The sequence below is a fragment of the Peromyscus eremicus genome, chromosome 2 (genome assembly GCF_949786415.1).
Source record: "Peromyscus eremicus chromosome 2, PerEre_H2_v1, whole genome shotgun sequence".
In the NCBI taxonomy this organism is placed as follows: domain Eukaryota; kingdom Metazoa; phylum Chordata; class Mammalia; order Rodentia; family Cricetidae; genus Peromyscus; species Peromyscus eremicus.
Genome location: NC_081417.1, coordinates 78,648,138 through 78,668,407, shown reverse-complemented (window position 1 = coordinate 78,668,407; position 20,270 = coordinate 78,648,138). Strand labels below are relative to the sequence as shown.

The window sequence follows — 20,270 nt, the reverse complement described above, 5'->3', positions numbered from 1 at the left end:
TCTAGTTTAGGGTTCTTCCGGTACGTGGGATCTTGCACTAAAGTTCGTGTTTCTTCCTCTCAACCCTTCGACTCCAAGGCCACGTGCACACGCTTCTTTCTTCTTCGCCTTTTCTCTCCAGGAGCAGTGACTTCCTCAGCCGCTCCCGGCTCCTTCCCATGCCATAGCCTCTCTCCATAGCCAGTGCTCTGGTGACTGGTCCCTCGTCCTATGTTTTCATGCTGAAAGTGGCATTTCTTTTGCTGTGAAGGACTCTAGCTCCTTGCCCCCGCCCGCCCGCCCCCCCGGCTCTCTGCTGGTAGGAAGTGGAGAGAACCAGGCTGGGATTTCGTGCTTCTTGTTCTATTTAAGCTTGTTGTGTTCGCTCTGCTTTCCAGTTAGAATGATGGCTGTGGGTGTGTGTTTGCGCTGCGTGCATCTGTGTGTGCACGGGAGTGTGTTCACACGTGTATGCATGTGTACAGCCCAGAGGCGGGTGTGAATGTCTTTGATTGTCACTCTCTACCTTGCTTTTTGAGACAGGGTCTCTCACTGAAACGAGCTCACTGTTTCACCCAGTCTTTAGTATCCACCCTCCCCCTCCCCACCCCCACCTCCCCACCCCCACCCCCACCTCCCACTCCCCACCTCCGTCCTTGGAGCTACAGACGCAAGCTACTGTTCCTGGCTTTTACATGGGTTCTGGGGACATGAACTCAGGGCTTCATGCTTGCTCAGTGCACACACACTTTACCCCCTGAGCCATGTTCCCAGGCCGAATAGCACTGCTTTTTATGTTGTTTTATCTGTTCCTCCTTGTGACCTGAAGAATATTTTGGAGAATATGTAGAGAGATTCAGACTGAAGGGACCATGGTTTTCCTTGGACTAATTAGAACTCTATAATATGTTCTTAAGCACTGACTTTTTTTTGTTTTTTGTTTTTTGTTTTTTTTTTTTTTCAAGACAGGGTTTCTCTGTGTAGCTTTGCACCTTTCCTGGAACTCACTCTGTAGCCCAGGTGGGCCTCAAACTCACAGAGATCCGCCTGGCTCTGCCTCCCGAGTGCTGGGATTAAAGGCGTGCGCTACCACCGCCCGGCAAAGCACCGACTTTCTATCTCTGTGTCTTACTGGTTCAATTTTTTTTCCTACCTTGAACCCCCCTTTTCTGTAGTCCATATATTGCCTCCTTTTACTAAGTTTTCTTCTTTCTGGATTCCCATGATTGATTTCAGGTGGTGTGGCAGCGTTCCTCTGGAACCAGATTGTCTAAATTCAAATCTCACATCTGCCAGATCTATGTATTTGAATAAGTTACTTAACCTGTTTGTGCCTTAGTTACCTTAGCTGTGACTATGGGAGTGATGTACTTACGTGGTGAGTTTGTGATGAGCACTTGCATGGGTTAGTTCACATGGAAAACCAGTCTATATGTGACACACTGTGTCTGTAAAATGTTAAGCATTACCTAATTTTATCTAATGATATTTGTTATATGCCCCTTTATATTTTTGTTACACTTACATAATAAGTGACTCCTCTCCTAAGTAAAATTAAGATCGTGTATTAATTTCCGTTGCTCTTGCCATGATAAAACACCCTGACAAAAGTGATTTAAGGGAGGAAGGGTTTAATCTGGCTCCAGTAGAAGGGAACAGTCCACCATGGTGGAGAGGTCAAGGCAATCGAGGCTTGGAGCAGCTGGACCCATCCCACCACAGTCCATCAGCAGAGGGTGGTGGACATACATTGCTGCCAATCTGTCCACGGTCTCCATGTCATACAATGCAGGGACCCCACCCATCTGTAGTTGAGATGGTCTTCCCCTACCAGCTAACCTAATCAACAGTCCCTCACAGGCGTGCTCAGTAGCTCCGTCAGTCCCTCAGGCTGGTCTCTAGGCCAGTTCCTGTCAGGTTAATAATGAGCATTAGCCATCCCCAGGGAGAAAGTAAGTCTTCTAGCTTCTGTTCCACCGGGCTAATGTCAGCTGCTTGACGGCCTCCTTGTTGCTGATGGCTTCATTTAAATGACCAAGACTGCCTGCCACTCTCCTCCTCCTGGGAACACAGAGGTGACAGAATCTCACCCCTCCCCAACCCCAGAGCTCCCAGATTAATAAGGACCACTGACAAAGATCTACAATTCAGTGTATAAAGTGCTCTTTCTAAGTTTGTGGGGTTCTGCTGAGCAGAAGGAGGAATGCCTGAATTCCCCAGAGTCGCTCTTCCACAGTGTGAAAGAAAGCAAAGTTCCCAAGAGCCTGCTGGACTGAGAGCCAGGTCTTCCTTTCTGTGAGACATTCTTGCAGGTCTGGTTTTTCAGCTCCATTATTCTAGATTAGATTGACCCAGTGGGTGGGAAAAGGGAGGATGGAGGGATGGCCAGGGACGGGAGCAAGAGGCATGTGCACAGCGTTTCCAGTAGCAGACGGCGAAGGGGCATCTTGATTTTTTATTTCTTATTTTTTTTGTCCTTGCGGTATTCTTATAGGCATACTTTCTTACCAGTTCATGTAAAAGTGTGCTAATTTATTAACTTGCATATTATTGAAGGATATTGAATTTTCTCCCTTCAGGAAACCCTTCTGTTAATTTGCAAGTGTGTAGTATGTCTTACTGATTTTAAGATCTTCATTTCCACATTTTGACATCTATGAATTCTTAGCGTTGCCTACAGTCAGGTGTCTATCTGCTGTGAACTTGTCTTTGCCCATGTACACCTCGAACTGGTCCTAACTTAGTGTGATCGGCTGTTTACAGTGTCATTTAATATATTTAGTTACAGTCATTAGTGATGTTTGTGTCTTGAGTTTCATTGCTATTTTAGAAATTTTTCCAAGTGGTTTGACACGGAGACAAAGCACCCTTCATACAGAAGACCATGGAAACAACAGAAGGTGTGACATCAAGTGTCAGCATCGGAATGGCTGTCAGGGGCTCACAGGAGAAGCTGGGAATGTGGAGTGCACTTTAAAGAAATACTGGGCTGGGAATATAGCTCCATCATAGAGTGCTTGCATGCTTCACAGAAGACCCTGGGTTCCATCCTCAGTAACACATGCGCGCGCACGCGCACACACACACACACACACACACACACATACATGCACACGCACACACGCATGCACTCACACACATACACACAGAAGGAAGGCTAGAGGGAGAAAGGAAAGAAGAAGGAAGGAAGGAAGGAAGGAAGGAAGGAAGGAAGGAAGGAAGGAAGGAAGGAAGGACTGACGTTAGGAAGGGCCCCTCATTAAAACTCTAGATAGTCCGTATGAGGATATCACATGATCCGGGGTGATGTCCATGGCTCAGCAGGTAAGAGTGCTTGCTGTGTGTGCTGGCTAGTTTTATGTCAACTTGACACGAACTAGAGTCATCAGAGTGGAGGGGGGCCCTCAATAAGATAGAGGCAGACAAGCCTGTGGGTATTTTCTTAATTAGTGATTCATGGGGGAAGACCCAGCCCACTGTGGGTGGTGCCACCCCTGGGCAGGTGGTCTCTGTTCTATAAGAAAGCAGGCTGAGCAAGCCATGGGGAACAAGCCAGTAATTAGCACCCCTCCATGGCCTCTGCATCAGCTCTTGGCTCCAGGTTCCTGCCGTTTGAGATCCTGTCCTGACTTCCTTTGATGAGGAACAGTGATCTGGAAGTGTAAGACAAATAAACCCTTTTCCCTATATTAGTCAGGGTTCTCTAGAGTAGCAGGACTTATAGAATGAATATGTGTGTGTGTGTGTGTGTGCGTGTGTGTGTGTGTATGTGGGATTTATTAGAACCACTGAAAGCCTATGGTCCAACTAATCCAACAGTGGCAGGCCATGAGTCCCAAAGAAGCAGGGCTCTAATGCCAGGGAAGGAATGGACTTGCCAGCGAGGCGAGAGCCAGCCGGCAAAGAGCACAAGCTTCCTTCTTCCGTGTCCTTACATAGGCTTCCTGCAGAAGGTGTGGCCCAGGTTAGAGGTGTGTCTTCCCACCTCATGATCCTAATTAAAGACTTGTGTCTTCCTACCTTAAGATCCAGATCAAAGTGTGTGTCTTCCTACCTCAAAGGTCCAGACGAGAGGTGGATTCACCCACTTCAAACTAAGCAAAAGTCTCTCACGGGTGTGCCCTCCCATTTCTTGATCGCCATCACACTCGCCAACTTGCTTTCTGGTCGTGGTGTTCCGCTGCAGCAGTAGAAGCCCTAACTAGGGCACTGTGTATTCACGGCTTTTCTGTTGCTGTGACAAAACACCATAACCAAGGCAGCCGTGGAAGACAGAGTTTATTTGGGCTATGGATCCAGAGGGATAAGAGTCTATCACGGGCGGGGGGTGGGGGTGAGGGTGAGGCATAGCAAGCAGTAAGCTGCAGGCGTGGTAGCTGGAGCAGGAAGCTAAGAGCTCACATCTTCAAAAGCAAGCTGGAAGCAGGGAGAGCAAACTAGAATTGGCAGGCTGCTGCCGCCCCACCTGAACCTTTCCAAATAGCACACATCACCAACAGGGGACCAGTGGGAGATAGTCTCATTCCAACTGCCACACTGTGCAAGCGTGAGGACCAGCGTTCAAGTCTGCAGGACCCATGTAAACAGCCAGCACACTCATGTGTATGCTCATAACCACGGTGGGGGCCTAGGCCAAGACAGGAGTGTCACTGGGGCTTGTTGGCTGCCAGCGTAGGTGTGGGTTCAGTGAGAGACCCTTTGTCAGGAGCATATGGTGGAAACTGATAGAGCAAGACACCTGAAGTCCTCCTCTGGCCTCCACACACATGGGTACACCCCTCACTTTCACCCAGTACAGACACTGCTCCTGCAATTAAACAGTGAGAAATCTTAGACAGCAAATATGAAACATTTTTGTTTATAACATGATACAAGTTTAGTGTTTACAGGAGTCTGAAAAAGCTTTCAAGCAGCATAATTTGGTAAGATAAGGAAACAATCATGATTGTTCACTGGGTAGAAGTTTTTCTTTTTTAGTAATATACAAGATACTGGTGTCTCATAAAAGAATGTTATCTTAAATTTGAAGAGATGGCTGATGTTTGCATACTTGGAGGGCCCCATGGCTCTGTAACATTGAGTCTCACCTCGATTTTAAATCACCTTTACAGAGACTGTGCCAGTTACACGCATACTAATAGTCAATGGAAGCTTGTTAGGAAAACGTTTTTGCTGGCATCGTATATGACCACTCTTAGTGTTTGAGAGCCCAGTAAACAACAACTGCTTTCATTTGGTGCTGGCGACTGAGCCGGGAACCTTGCATATGGCTCAGCAGTTGCTCTCTGATGCTGAGCCACGCTCCTGCCCTTCCTTTATCTTAATTGGGAACTTCGTTGTTGTTGAAAGGCCTGTTGGACTTGCCCTGGGAGTCGCCTTTTCCCTTTTCTCCCATCTTTGTGCTGTTGCCGTGGTTAGTGTTCCAGCTGTCAGACTGTGGTAGATACTTTGGTGTGCCTGTCACCAAACACCTGCACTGAATGGCTTAAGGGAGGAAAGGTTCATTTATTTATTTATTAATTTTGGCTTATGGTTCCCGAAGTTTCTGTTCCTCCTGGTGGAGAGGGCATGGCAGAGCACCAGCCACCATGGTGGACCTTGCGGTGGCAGCTGTCCACGCGGAGGCGGTTAGACTAGAGCAGGGAACAGGTGGAAGGCAGGGCCAGGCTGCAGTTCACACAGATCCGTCCCTTGTGGCCTACTTCAGCAGCCGGTTTCTGGTTGGTTGGTTGGTTGGTTTTTCGAGACAGGGTTTCTTTGTGTAGACCTGGCTGTCCTGGAACTCACTCTGTAGACCCAGCTGCAGAGATCCCCCTGCCTCTGCCTCTCGAGTGCTGGGATTAAAGGACTGCATCTCCATGCCCAGCCAGGCAGTTTTTAAGAGCTTGGTAGCACCCCCCATATCACCAACAGTTGGGGGATTACTGTTCAGAATGTCAGCCTGTGGGAGTCGTTTCAGATTCAAACTTTAGGGCGGCCACTTTTTGTTCAACCCCACTGCCACCCTTGTTTGTGACTTACCTTTCAAACTTGGCTATTATATCTTTTGCCACACAGAAAAGTTAACTTCCTTTAGTCAAATTTTTTTTTTAAAATTAATATTTAGGGGCTGGAGAGATAGCTCGGTGCTTCAGAGCACTTGGCTAGTATTTCAGCAGACCCAGGTTTGGTTCCCAGCACCTGTATGGTGGCTCATGACCATCTGTAACTCCAGTCCCAGGGGATCTAGCACCCTCTTCTGACCTCCACAAACACCAGGCACGTATGCACACAAGCATACATGCAGGCAGCATACACACACAAGAAAAATCATTTTAAAATTAGTTTTTTGTCTTAGTATGTCTTTCCTTCCTAGGATTATAGAACTATTTATTCTTTTACATATTTTATAGTATATTTTAAATTTAATTTTTGCTCCAGTTGAGAACATCTTTTTCTGATTATATCCAGGTAGAAATCTACTATTGCTTGGCCACTGATTTGAAGTACTGTTTTCTCATCTCTAAGGTCCCCCGAGTGGATAGGCCTACTGATTGATTCTGCCCTTCCCATTGATTAGTTTATTTGTTCCTTTACTAACAATAGAATATATCGTTACTCCAGCATTCTGATCATGGCAGATATCACTCCTAGAGGGGCAAAACCTCCCACAAAACCAAAAAGATTGCTTTTTAAAGGGGGGTGGGTACCCTTTTTAAAGTATGAAGCATGGAAAAACTGTAAAGAGAGCACATCTATGGTAGATAAGCGAACTAGGAAAAATATCTATCCAAGAAAGATCTCTTGCTGGGACCATCACAAAGAACGTGGAGAGGTAATGCTGTATTTTTCGTTTAAGACTTATTTTGTTCGTAATTATCTGTGTGCATGTGGGTGTGTACGTGTGAATGCAGTGCCCTCAGAGGCCAGAGAGGTTGTTGGAGTCCCCTGTGTCTGGAGTTATAGGTGTGGTGAGCTGCCTAACCCAGGTGCTAGATGTTCAGCCCCTTATGGTTTTATTGTGTCTGGTCATGTCCCTTGTCAGTTGATCAACCCCACCATCACCAGTTTGCTTTTTCTCATTAATCTCCCCAAAGAAGAGCAGTGATCGTTTTCTGGTTGTTGAGTGTGCCAGCTGGCTTCTGTTGGTTCTATTTCGTGCCAAACTGGGTTCTGTTGGTTCTATTTCGTCCTGTGGTTTCCTCAATCTTTCCGTTCATGACGTTTCTCTATGCATTATTTTCTTTTATACCCTTTACCAACTTTTTATGTTTTCCCTCCTCTTCCTCTGCTTCTACGTTTTTGTTTTTCAACACAGGTTTTCTTTGTGTAGCTCTGGCTGTCCTAGAATTCGCTCTGCAGAGCAGGCTGGCCTCGAACTCAGAGTGCTGGGATTAAAAAGGCCTGTGCTACCACACCTGGCTGACTTTTTTTGATATTTCTGTTAGATTTCTCTTAGGCTACTTGGAGTTGTTATCACTTCAGTCGGGTCTTTTCAGTTTTGTATTTTGTTATTTGGACTAGTTTCCTGGTGGTTTGCTGTATCACTGAGAACCCGGTGTCTTAAAACGGCACAGGTCGACTGTCACAGAGTCGCGGAGGTCAGACACTGCAGCCGGTGTGTGAACAGACCACGTGCCTTTAAGGGTCCGACGGGAGACCCCATCTCCTTACTCCTAGAGTTTAGAGTCTGCTTGTGTGTCGACTCCAGCTCGTGGCCCCACCTTCTGCCACTTTGCTCTCTGCTTGCAGCGTTCTGTCACTCACAGGGCCTCCCTGCATAGTCCTGCGGCTCTGCCTCAGCCTTGAAGTGCCGGGATTCCAAGAGTACCCCTCCTCCCTCCAGTCTTCCTCCTCCTCCTTCTTTTCATCTTCCCCCTGCCCCCTTCACCCCTTTTCCTTCCTTCTTGTGTGATGTGTGTGTGTGTGTGTGTGTGTGTGTGTGTGTGTGTGCGCCCATGCATGTGGAGGTCAGAGGTCGTCATCAAGTGTCTTCCTCAGTCACTCTCCACCTTCGTTTTTGACTGGAGTCTCTCACTGAACCTGGAGCTCACTAATTCAGCTGGACTGGCTGAATGAGCCACAGGGATCCACCCATCCCCTCCCCACACCCACCCACCCAGGGATGAGGTTAGAGATGCACTCACCTAGCCTTTTATATGGGTGCTGGGGATCCAGACTCAGACTCTCACATCTTCACAGCATGATTGACTGAGCCATTCTCCACCCCACCTCCCACCCCCAGCTTTACATCCCCCTTCCTTAACTCTAATCCTGTTTTATAGCGATCCTGGTTATTCCACTGAGCCTGTCTGGATAATCCAGGCTAATCTCTCTGTCTCAATCACCCCTTGTAGGTCACACAGCCATCGTCTCAGGAGCTGAGGTTGTACATCTGAGGGCATCACCCAGACAATCATGCTTTTCTTGTACACGGAAAGAAAATGGCTTGCTCCCCGGTTCATCTGTCTGAATGCACTTTGCCAAGATCCCGCGATCTTGTCTTGTTTCTCTGTTGTCTTCAGGCAGTTGGTGTGCTCTTCATTCCCTGAGACTTACTGGCAGTTACATCCCTTTCCCGATTTCGTTTTGGCATTCGTACCTCATTGTTTTCTTGTTTCTTGTCTAGAATGTCCTGACTAATACCAAATAATAGCCTTGAGACCAGACATCCTTGTATTGTTGGTAATTTTACAAGAAATTGCTTAATTATTTTACCACTGAGCATGGTAAATTCTAATAAACATGATTACACAAAAGGGCTTCTGAGAAGTTGAGTCCTTGTAAACCAAGATTTTAAGTCAGGAATATATTTAAATGTAGTAGCCATTATGAATATGAAAGTAACCACGCAGTCTCTTTTATTCTAGTAATAGCTTTTCCAATCATGAGTGTGTATTCTGGGAATAAATTTTTCTTGGTCATTATTTTTTTTTTTTGTGAACTACTACCCACTTCTATGTGCTGATATGTACATACAATTTTACTCAAAAATAAAAAATAAAAAGACTGGGTGTGATGGTATGCACCTTTGATCCCAGTAGTTAGAAGGCAGAGGCAGGTGGATCTCTATGAGTTCCAGCCCAGCCTGGTCTACAGAGTGAGCCCTATCTCAAAACAGCTAAATTAAAATCTTGTATGTATGAGTCTTTTGCACGTATGTATGTGTGCCATGTGTGTGAGCAGTGTGCATGGAGGTCAGAAGAGGGTATTGGATTTCCTGGGACAGGAGTTACAGATGTTTGTGAGCTACCCTGTGGACGCTGGTACCTGAGTCCAGGTCCTCTGCAGGAGCAGCGAGCGCGCCGAACTGCGGAGCCATCGTCTCTCCAGCCCTGTTTGCTCTTGTGTCTTCTGTGTGTGTATCAGCCAGTGAGTTCGGCACAGACTGTTTGGTGTTTGGTCTGCCATCCCCTGTGTGTGTATCAGGTAGTGAGTTCGGCACAGACTGTTTGGTGTTGGTCTGCCATCCCCTGTGTGTGTATCAGGCAGTGAGTTTGGCACAGACTGTTTGGTGTTTGGTCTGCCATCCCCTGTACAGCTTCGGCACTGTGAATCATCTAGTTACACGGACTGGAAACCAGTCTACTTTTTGTGTGATCTCATACTGGTGGGATAGTATTGTTCATGCTGGCGTTTTTGACTGGGCATGTAGCTCAGCAGAAGGATGCTTGCTAGGATATTTGAGGTCCCAGGTTGAACCCTAATCCCACAAAAACAAAACAGAATAAGCAATGACATTATAATAGCATTAAATATTTTTTGCACTTTCAAGTGTCCAGAGACTTAGGTCTTTTGGGTCCCTGCTTCTACTCTGTCCTACCACCTTTCAGTCACCGAGCAGTGGGGTCGTATCCCCCAGACCCGAGGTTCTTCCTCTCTTGCTGTCTTGTAGCATCTGAAGTGAGGTTGTGACATGTGGAGCAAGTTTTCTCATTGTAACATGCTCAGCCCACACAGGAGGGTCACATCTACCAACTCAGCTTCATTCATAGACACCTGTCGGGTCGGAGGTTTGCCCAGGATAGCCCTGCTTCCCATGGGACTTTCCTTCCAGGTGCCTTGGGAGTCGTCTTTTAATCGTGGTCACTGCAGTGTTCCTATGACACGCCTAGCATTTCAGCTATGTTATTTCCAGTCCAGGGAATAGTTGTAGTCACCTTTGGTACCAGGGTTGGCAGTAAGTAAGGTGGTCTGGTAGCTGTGCATTTGGAACAAATTGTTTAAGGTTGTGTTTTGGCGTTTAGATCCATGAGCATGAAAATGAGCAGATTATGAGAACGTGGTGTGGAAACACAAGTCAGGGGAACCTCACTTTTTCACAAAAAGTCAGGCTGCTTGAGATGGCAGTTTTCAGTTCCTCAGAGTGATTCTCCTACTGAAATGTCCCCTTTAATGCAGAATTTCAAACAGATGCCCCCTGATTCCCAAAGCCCAGGGCAGTGAGTTCTGACTTAAACCTAGTAAACCCAGGGGGTCGACGGTGACTAGCCTAAATATTTTAAGAGGAATTTTCTGACTGGGTATCTCTGGTTCTTAAATCTTCACCAGGACTCAGTCACTTAAACACGGACATGGTGTCTTTTGAAAACTGCTGCCGCTAACTTCTGAATCACAATACTGCTGAATTCATCCTATGTAAATGCTTTCCTAGAAAATAGTTCAATGAAAAGTTAGTGGGTTTGCGGGTTTTTTCCCCATACAGTATAAATTCAGTTCTTTTTTTCCCTCTGCAGCAAAACAGACCATCACTAATATTTCAATATATAATGAAACCTGCCTGAGATGGAGAAGCCTGAAGTCAGCCAATGTAGAAGAGATGTATTTAGTAAGTTTCTAAAATTTACCTTACTTGCAGATATGTGTACTACGTGGAAGGCTTAAAACCTATCTAGGGGCTGTAGAGATGGCTCAGCAGTTAAGAGATGGCCCAGCTGCTCTTTCAGAGAACCCAAGTTCAATTCCCAATGCCCTCATGGCAGCTCCCAATCATCTATAACTCCATTTCCAGAAAATTCACTACCCTTTTCTGACCTCTGCAGGCACCAGGCATGCACACGTGCATACGCATACATGTAGATAAAACACTCATACATATAAAATAAAAATAAATAAATCTAAAAAGAAATTTTAGATCTACAAGACTGAAAAATACGTTTGCGGCTGCTGTTGGCAGCAGATGTCCTGAAGACTGAGTAAGAAGCATTGACAACCACATCCGATGTTTGTCTACAGACAGACTCCTTGGGGGTGGTAAGAAATCGTGGAAGTTTCTCGAGTTGTGTATCCTGGTGCAGAGTCAATACTCAGGCAGAGTCTCTGGTAGGAGTCCGGTTATCTTTGAGCACACTGGTGTCTGTGCAGAGCCCAGGGTCTAAGTGTGCTGCCCCGACAGTCACAGGCACTCTCTGAAGGTAGATGATAACTGAGTGAAAGGTGGTCATGGGAAGAGAAAGGTCTCCAGCTTCAGCTCCTGGGATGTCCCGAAAAGGAGCTCCCTAATCAGGCTGTGCCTGGTTAGATTCCTGATTTTCTCTCCAGGAAAATGTTCTTTGGCTATGCTTCTGTGGTTTTGCTGGCAGGCTTCCACACTGTCTGTGCAAGGATGAAAAAGAGCAAGCTGCCTGTATAGGGGCCTCTGAGCTTTGCTCTTTCATCTTATTTTTGAGACAGTTTTACTGTCAGTCTCCTAGGCTGGCCTTTGTAGGGCAGCATGGCATAAACTACTCAAGAGTGTCTGCTGCTCCTGCAGCAGCCCAGAGTTGGGTTCCCAGTACCCACACCCAGCAGCTCACACTTCCTGTGATCCCCACTCCAGGGGATTCAGTGTGGACACCTGCACAGAGGCACACCCACCCACTCCCTACACACATAAATAAAATATAAAAATATAAATAAATCAAGCCTCCCGAGGGTTGCGATTCCAGCTATCAACCATAACGATCAGTTTGTGTACTTTTACGATAAAATATATGTATTATCCTCATGGTATTGTAATCACCACATGTACAAAATATGTATAGTGTTGAAAATTGACTATTAGCTTATTGTTGCATTTACTTCTTGAAAAAAAAAAAAACTCTAAAGGAGAGAGGGGACGAAGAAGGGAGTGGGGAGAAAACTGGTAAGCGTGTAGTTCTCGAGGCATTCAGAACCTTCAAGCCGATGATTCACCCCGTGAGCTTTTTATCTTTCAGTTCCACATTTGGGGCCAGAGATGGTATCAGAAGGCATTTGTTCTGGAAATAGTCTTTAATACCACCAGCAGCAGCCAGGCCCCTGAGATATGCCTGGACCTGCATCCCGGTACCAACTACAACGTCAGCCTGCAGGCTCTGTCTTCAACCCTTCCTGTGGTCCTCCACCTGACAACCCAGATAGCAGGTAAAGCTTGGATAACAGCATGCGCGTTCATGAGGTTGCCGCAGAGCTGTTGGCAGCCCAGATAAGGAATACTGTTGCTTTCTGTCACGATAAATGAAACTTGAAAGAGAAGGGAGGAAGGATGTGGGATTGCAGAGGGGGCCGAAGAGGCCGACAGCTGTGCCTGCACTGTTTAATTATCTGAAACAAAATGTCAATTACATTGAAATTGTATAAGCCTGTGAGTTAAGTCCCTTCTGGGTGTTTGAAACATTTAAAACATTTCAGCCAGGCATGGAGTTTCATGCCCGCAGTCAGCATTTGGGAGGTAGAGACAAGAGAGTCAAGAGTTCAATAACAAGTGTGAGGTCAGCCTGAGCCAAATCCCCAAATAAACCAAACAGCGTCATCATCAACAACAACAGCCAACAAGTCTAAGACGTTTCATACCTGAAAAGATTTCTTGTTACTCTTTTCTAGTGACACATTAAACTAGTGTTCTAGTTGTAGTGAAACGGTTCAGTGGTCAAATTATTCACTGTACAAGCATCGGGGGGACCCGTCACTCACTTAGAATGTCAGGCATGTAACTCAGTGCTGGAGTCAGGCAGGCAGGTTCCAAGGCTTGCTGATCAGGTAGCTAACTGAATCGGTGAGCTCTAGGTTCAGTGATAAACCTTATCTCCAAAACTAAGGTGATGGTTCCACTGTACATGCCGCTAAGCCTGAGCCTGGCATTTGTCCCCGGAGCCCACACGGTGGAAGGACAGAGCCAGTCCCACGAGTTGCCCTGTGACTTACACACACTCACACAGTGAATGTATCAATAGACTCGCATTCTGGAGCAACTGCCTTAAGTGTAGGTTAGTGCCGGGAGCATAGTAAGCAGTCTCCCTTTAGACCTCCAGTCAATTCGCCTTCTGCTAACTTATCTTGCTGTCTTCAAGTCTTTGAGCCCTGACCCCTGACCTCCAGCCCAAATGTCGCTTCTTGCTTTTTGTCTCAATGAGAAATTAAAAATGCTGAGGTGGAGACTCATTTCTCACCCCTTCCATTCCTACCTTCCTTCCATGTATATGGCCTTCCCTCGTGTCCCCGTTCCTATCTAAAGCTGCCATCCCCTCCAGTGTGTGCTCGATCCCATCCCTCCTTGCCAACTTCCATCCAGTGCAGAATGATTCCTAACGCTACCAAGCCCATATTGCAATATCTTGTTTAACAATGAGCCCGTCCCCCCCTGCCCCCAGCTACTTTACCTTCTTCAGCTTCCCATCATACTTTCTGTGTAGCCCAAGCTGGCTTCAATCAGGTGGTCCTCCTGCCTCAGCCTTCCAAGTGTTAGGGCTACAGGCATGCACCACCACGCCTGGCTTGTGTAGCCAATTTCCTGCTTTCACTCCTGGCTGCCGCTCTCCACCACAAACTGTAACCTAAGCTTTCACCATGCTTTTAAAAGGATCACCCAGCAGCTACGGCGTCAGTAAGAATGTGATGGTGCCTGCTCAAAGGTCTCCAGCGAGTTCTAAAGCTGGACTAGAATCCATTTTTTTTTTTTTTTTTTTTTAGCATAGAGCATTTACGCCAACCCTGGACCACTTCCTTTAACTCGACTCCCCCTCATCTCCTTCCTCATCAGGTACCAGCTGTCTCCTTCTCTTTCTCCTTCTTGCTTTTTCTTAACTAGGTAAGCATTGTCCCTGCTTTTCCATTGGCGTGATCTCTCTGTGATTTCCCATGAGCACTCAGGTGTGATTGGTACCACCTTGTCTCACTGCACTCTCGGTTGCTACAACTGACCACAGATTGGGTGATTTACAAAGAATGGTTTCCTTCAGCCCACTGTTCTGGATGTTGGAAAGGGTGGACTGGAGGACAGCATCTGGCCAGAGGTGGTGAGAACCTTCCTGCTGGGCCATGGCCTGGCACAGGGTATCACATGGTGAGGTGGAGAAGGCATAACCAGACAGCTGGGTTTTATTCAGACCAACTCTCCCAATAACCCGTGAGTCCATAAATGGATTAACCCACCGTAGTAAGGACAAGGCCCTCATGACTCCATCACCTCCCGAAAGTCCTGCTTCACAAATACTGCTAATGTGTGGGCTTTTGGCACACGATATCTGGGGGACATATTTAAACCATAACACCCTTAGAGGGCTTCACCTGGCCATCCTTTCAAAAATGCCCTCCTCACTCTCTACCCTGTTACTTTCTTTTGAAGATCTCTTTACTTATGTGTATGGGTGTTTTGTCTGCGTGTACATCTGCACCCCAGAAGAGGCTGTCGGATCCCATGGGACTACAGTTACAGATGTTTGTGAGCTGCCATGTGGGTGCTGGGAATTGAACTCAGCTCCTCTAGAAGAGCAGCCAGCGCTCCTAAGCCCTGAGCCATCTCTCCAGCCCCTACCCTATTACTTTCTGCCACTCACCCTCATTGAGTTTCTTCATAGAACTTGTTTTTCAGATCTTAAAAACTGTTTTCTTATCTTTCTCCCCCTCTAAAAATGGAGTTTTTTTGAAAGCAAATTTTTCCTTTGTTTGTTTCTATATTGAATTCCTCAACAAATACAAATGACACTTAGCACAATTAAATCCATATTTGTCAAATAATGGCCAGGGGGTAATTGATGCTGAGGAGTTAGATTATAAAATCTAATTTCAAGAGAAATTCTGAGTATTTTGTGCCAGAGACAAGTGATGCTCAATTGAACGTTTATGTCCTATTCTCTGGTCCTTGTCATACTTGGGTAAGTTTTACTGCTTTAAAAATATTTCAGCTACACTTTATTATTTTTATTTTCTGTGTGTGAAGCCAGGAGAGGGCTGGCCATGGGATATATGTGTAAGTCACAGAACAACTTGCTATAGGTATTTTGTCTTTATTTATGTATTTTTGCTTTGTTTTGAGGCTAAATGTCACTCACGTGTCCTGTGTCTGTGCTCACGGCCACCAGGGGGCACTGTCGAGCTGTTCAAGTTCACTGGGACGGTGCAGCCAGTTTTAGTGCATTGAGATCATGGCTGTTATATGACCTTGCTTTAGACTTGGCAGGTTTTTTTTTTTTTTTAAAAGCATGAAAATTCAAATTAGTAAGACTTTATTAAAGAGTTGAGGGAGAAAAAAAAAACCCCTTTCATCCCATAAAAATGAGAGAAAAGAGAACCCGGTATGCTGATGTGAAAGGATCTTCCAGATGTGTGTGGCATTCATTGTTTTAGCAAAGCCAGGAACTTGGAAATGTTACCAGAAATGTTAGGTTAAGGATTTGGGTCTGGAAAACAGAGCGGATGCTTTCCCAGAAGAAAAGCGGGTGGAATTTCCCTTCGGTGAGCCTCCCATTAAACTAAATCTTACTGATGGGAACGATGAAAACAAGAACTTTAAATATATTGCTGACCTCAGAGGAGATGAAGAGGAGTGTAGAGACAGACAGGAGAAAGCAGGAGAGCGGGTGCTGGCTGGGGATAAGGGAAGTTTCTGGCTCCTGGCTCCTGTGCTGCATGAGGCGGCTCATTCTTTAGAACAGGCTTATTCATGCTTCTCTTTAGGGCAGGGAGGAGAACAAACAAGCTTTCATCCTTGATGTAGACCCCAAGGAGTTTTTCTTTTCATAGAGACAAGGCAGGAAACCAGAGAAGTGGTGGTGGTGGATCCCGGGGGGGGGGGGGGGCGGAGTGGGGGCAAAAGTAAGTGTACTTGTGGATGTGATGATAAAGTCCAGTTGTTCTACATGACATGGTTGTTGTTTGAAGTCAGTTTGTTTCTTCTGGAACGCAGAAAGCTGGAGGAGAAAAGGGAAAGGGATGGAAGGGCAGAAGTCATTTCTATGTTTGACTTCAGTGCCAATGCTGGGAACTCGTGTGAGAAATTTCCTGTCTCTACTGGCCTTCATGCTAACAAAAAGAGAAGATGATCTACAGATGTGGACTTCCCGTTCCCTCCGCCCCTGCCTCTGGAACCCCTTTTCTTATCGCTGAGTGACATCACTGGGGAGCATCATGCAGGACCAGTTCTCCTGAGTTTTTCTCCTGCAGACTTCTGTTCCATTTTGGGTGACCACCAATTATTTAAAGGTTTTGCACCCTGTGTCCTCAGTGAAGACCCCATTCTTCCCAGCTGGTTCCAGGGCACCTCAGTGATCCTGACACCAGGACCTGGTGTCAGGGGGAGCTAAAGTTGCATTAGAGATCTGGATAAGGATTGGCTTTCACTCATCTGTTTTCCTTTCAAAGTCTTTGATAAATACAAGCTGTTTGATTCCTGGAGACACAGTCTTGGGTCAGGCCAGAATCTCCCATGCTTCTGCAGCTCATGCCCTTCTCCAATTCCCTGAAATATCCCAGCTACTTTCTATCACAGATCTCCAAAGTAAATGGCACAGTGGACATGGACCACTCTCCACTCCACTCACTAAAACCATTCAGTTCCTGTTAGTCTTCATTGAGACCAGATGACCTCCCCCCGGAAATGGGCTACTTGGGTCACTTTCTTGCATAAATTTTAACCATATAAAATGTGTATGAGGCTGGGAGTGGTGGCGCACACCTTTAGTCCCAGCACTTGGGATGCAGAGGCAGGCGGATCTCTGAGTTCGAGGCCAGCCTGGTCTATAAAGCAAGTTCCAAGACAGCTAGAGCTACACAGAAAAACCCTGTCTCAGAAAAACAAAACAAATTAACAAACAAAAAAGTGCATGGGAAGGTTTCCTTAAATCAGAAACCTAAAAGCCAGAATTGCTGTGAGTGTGATGGATATGGTAGAAGGACCATGCTGAAACTCAACACTTGAATTCAGGCAATATTTATTAACTGGTTATGTACAAATACCTATGCAAAATGCTGAGAGGTATATAGTGGGGCCGATCCTCACAGCTCTGTGGGTGGGGAAGGCTTGTCTGACCTTGTATTGATGTCTTACGGTGGACATTCCCATTTCTTTGTTTCTGTGAGCTTCTGTTGAGCACATCTTGGTTGCATGGAGCCATGCATGAAGTTTAGCAAAGAGGTGTCTTCATTTTTCCTCCTACACTTTTGTTCTAGAAATCTCAGGAAGGCAGCGTTATACCGAGTTCTCAGGCAATAGAATTGTGTTTTGATTTAATCCCGTGTGCTTATACCGTAAAATTGGGACCTTTGCTTACTTTTGGTACAGGTAAAAATTTCCTTTTTAAAAAAATTCATTGTCATTAGTTTTAGATGAAAAAAACTTAATACATTTGCATTTATAGCATTTCCTTTTATTGATTCAGTGATTTGCTTATTTTAGCAGTATTAATCTTTAGATATATATTATACATTTCCCACATCAAGATAATTTATTCTTTTCATTTTTTCTTTTTCTTTTCTTTTTGGTTTTTTGAGACAAAGTTTCTCTGTGTAACTTTGTGCCTTTCCTGGAACTCACTCTGTAGCCCAGGCTGGCCCCGAACTCACAGAGATCCACCTGGTTCTGCCTCCTGAGTGCTGGGATTGAAGGCGTGAGCCACCGCCGCCTGGCTCTTTTCATTATTTTTGACATTTAGACATTTTAACATGTGTATAGTATATGTATGGGTGAATGTGCATGTGTGTGTGTGTGTATGTGTGTGTGTGTGTGTATACATATCTGTGAGTATGAAGGCAAGAAGTTGTTATGCATCTTTCTCTATTGTACTCCACATTTATGTATGTATGTATGTATGTATGTGTGTATGTATGTGTGTATGTATGTTTAGGAAGAACCTTGAACTCAGCATTTTGACTAGACTGGCTAGCCAGTGAGTTTCAGGGATCCTCCTGTCTCATCCACTTTTCCCAACCTCTAGCATTGAGGTTATAGATACACTGCCACACTTGGCATTTACATGGACGTCAGGGATCCATACTCAGACCCTCAAGCAATGGGGAAAGCTTTATATCCACTGAGCATCTCTCTAGCCAGATACTTGAAAATTTCATATAACAAATTCTACTGATGTCTTAAAGTTTCGTCCTCCAATGGTACCAAAAAACAGATGTCCCTCATCTCTGAAATTTAGGGTAATTTTTGTTCTCTAGTATTTTCTTAACTTGGTAGTGATCTGGGTTCATTTAGACTGTTCTGACTGAAGACACGAAGCTGAATCTACATAGGAATTTTCTTCTCCTCGATACCTAAGCCACCTCTCACTTGCCTTTTGAAGCAATATCTGTGTTATAGGCTCAGCTTGTTGGATTGTGGTTTTCCTGGATCGCATGCTCCTCCCTGTACTGTTTCTGTTTGTAATTTTGTCTTTACTTTTCTCTGGATTCTTCAAGGTTTTCTCACATGATAACACCTGATAGCCTTTCATGGTTTGCTTCTAGTAGAGGATCGAAGTTACTGGAGCTTCTGAATGGTATGGAAAGCTTCTGCCTCTGGTCCTGCTGCCGTACCAGGCACCCAGGGCAAAAGACTGCGTTTCCTACCCCAGATAGGACTGTTTTGTTTTGCTTTGCTGAGTTTGATGTAGTAAGAAGGACCATGGAAAGGAGAGCAGATTTGCTCAGGACAGCAACTTTGGAACTGAGGAACAATACTGGGTAACAGAGCAGGAAGTCAGGGTTACTTCACCTCGAAATGGGGCAAGAATCAGCACGCTGGGGTTCAAGCTTCTACATTTCTTAAGAATTGTAACGTGTGGAACAGATCAAGTCGGGAAGGCCTTGTGCAAGCAAGCCAGAAAGCTACCTGGAAATCATGTGCTGATTGGCTGCCAGGTGGCAGTGGCACCGTGAAACTGTAAGCTGCATCCTACACTAGGTGCTCAGAACATGCCTGAGATAGCCTTCCTGCTGTTCCCTAGACCTGCCTTCTCCAGGGCGCGTGAGCTTAGTTCTGCTGCTCTGGAGGGTGGAAAGAAACTGGCTGGGTTGAAAGGGTAGTCAGGCGATGAACTGAACTAGGATTATTTATCTTGGAGGAGAACAGAGGAGCACCTGAGAAGAGCATGAGGAAGGCTGAGTGATAAACATGATCAGTTTCGCCGGGTGGTGGTGGCGCGTGCCTTTAATCCCAGCACTCGGGAGGCAGAGCCAGGCGGATCTCTGTGAGTTCGAGGCCAGCTTGGGCTACAGAGTGAGTTCCAGGAAAGGCGCAAAGCTACACAGAGAAACCCTGTCTCGAAAAACCAAAAAAAAAAACAAAAAAAAACAACAAAAAAACCCCCAAAACAAAACAAAAAAACAAAACAAACATGATCAGTTTCTCCCGTTGGGTTGAATCACAGGCATTGTGAGGTAAGGGACAGTTATCTTACTGTTACTACAGAGCACCATCAGCATGGTGATGGCACTCAGGCCGGAGGGCAGTCTCAGATGAAGGGCCTTGTTGCCCTGGCCTCGGCTGCTTCCTTCTCCTTTACCACTTCTGCAGCCATGTTGCTCAGATGTATCGTGACCTCTCTCTCTGGATTCCTCTCGAAAGGAAGACAGGCCCTCAGCGAAGGTGTTTTGTGAAGCCTTGCCTGTAAGCAGGGCCTGTTCCCAGTGAGTCCCCTTCCCGGAGCTCTTGGCAGTGAGGATGTGACCTGTGTCACGGTGACTTCAGAAGCCCCTCTAGGTTTGGTGTGGATTTCTGGCTTCCTTCCTGACAGCTCCACACATATGTCAGGCTCAGCACTAGAGACATGAGCTACTTCAAAACTTTCTCCACGCTCTGGTGAGTGACATCATGGGTGACTCAGTGGCTGTTGTAGCAGCAGCTCATGTTCCTCCATTCTCTGTCTTCCATGATGTCCTACCTCTCTGGTGTCTCTTATACCGGCCCTCTTCAGACTGGAAGCGTTTCTCTTTTCCAGTTCACCCTCTCTTCTGCTCTTCCGCTGTACTTCTGATCCAGATCTCCTTTAGCTGTCCTTATTTCCTGATCCTCGGATTGGATCCAGGCCTACCCGCTCCCTCTCTCTCCACTGCCAGAGCTCAGCTGGTTGGCCATGGGGTCGGGGATG

The 20,270-nt window shown here is 46.0% G+C and overlaps 1 protein-coding gene across 1 annotated transcript in view; it reads left to right on the top strand.

Annotated features, from left to right (window-relative positions):
* Positions 1-20,270, top strand: part of Susd1 (sushi domain containing 1) — a 115,066-nt gene that overhangs the window by 68,700 nt on the left and 26,096 nt on the right. The window contains exons 11-12 of the mRNA XM_059255808.1: positions 10,695-10,786; positions 12,156-12,342. Of these exons, the coding sequence (XP_059111791.1) occupies positions 10,695-10,786; positions 12,156-12,342 (279 nt within the window). The remainder of the gene's footprint in view (positions 1-10,694; positions 10,787-12,155; positions 12,343-20,270) is intronic.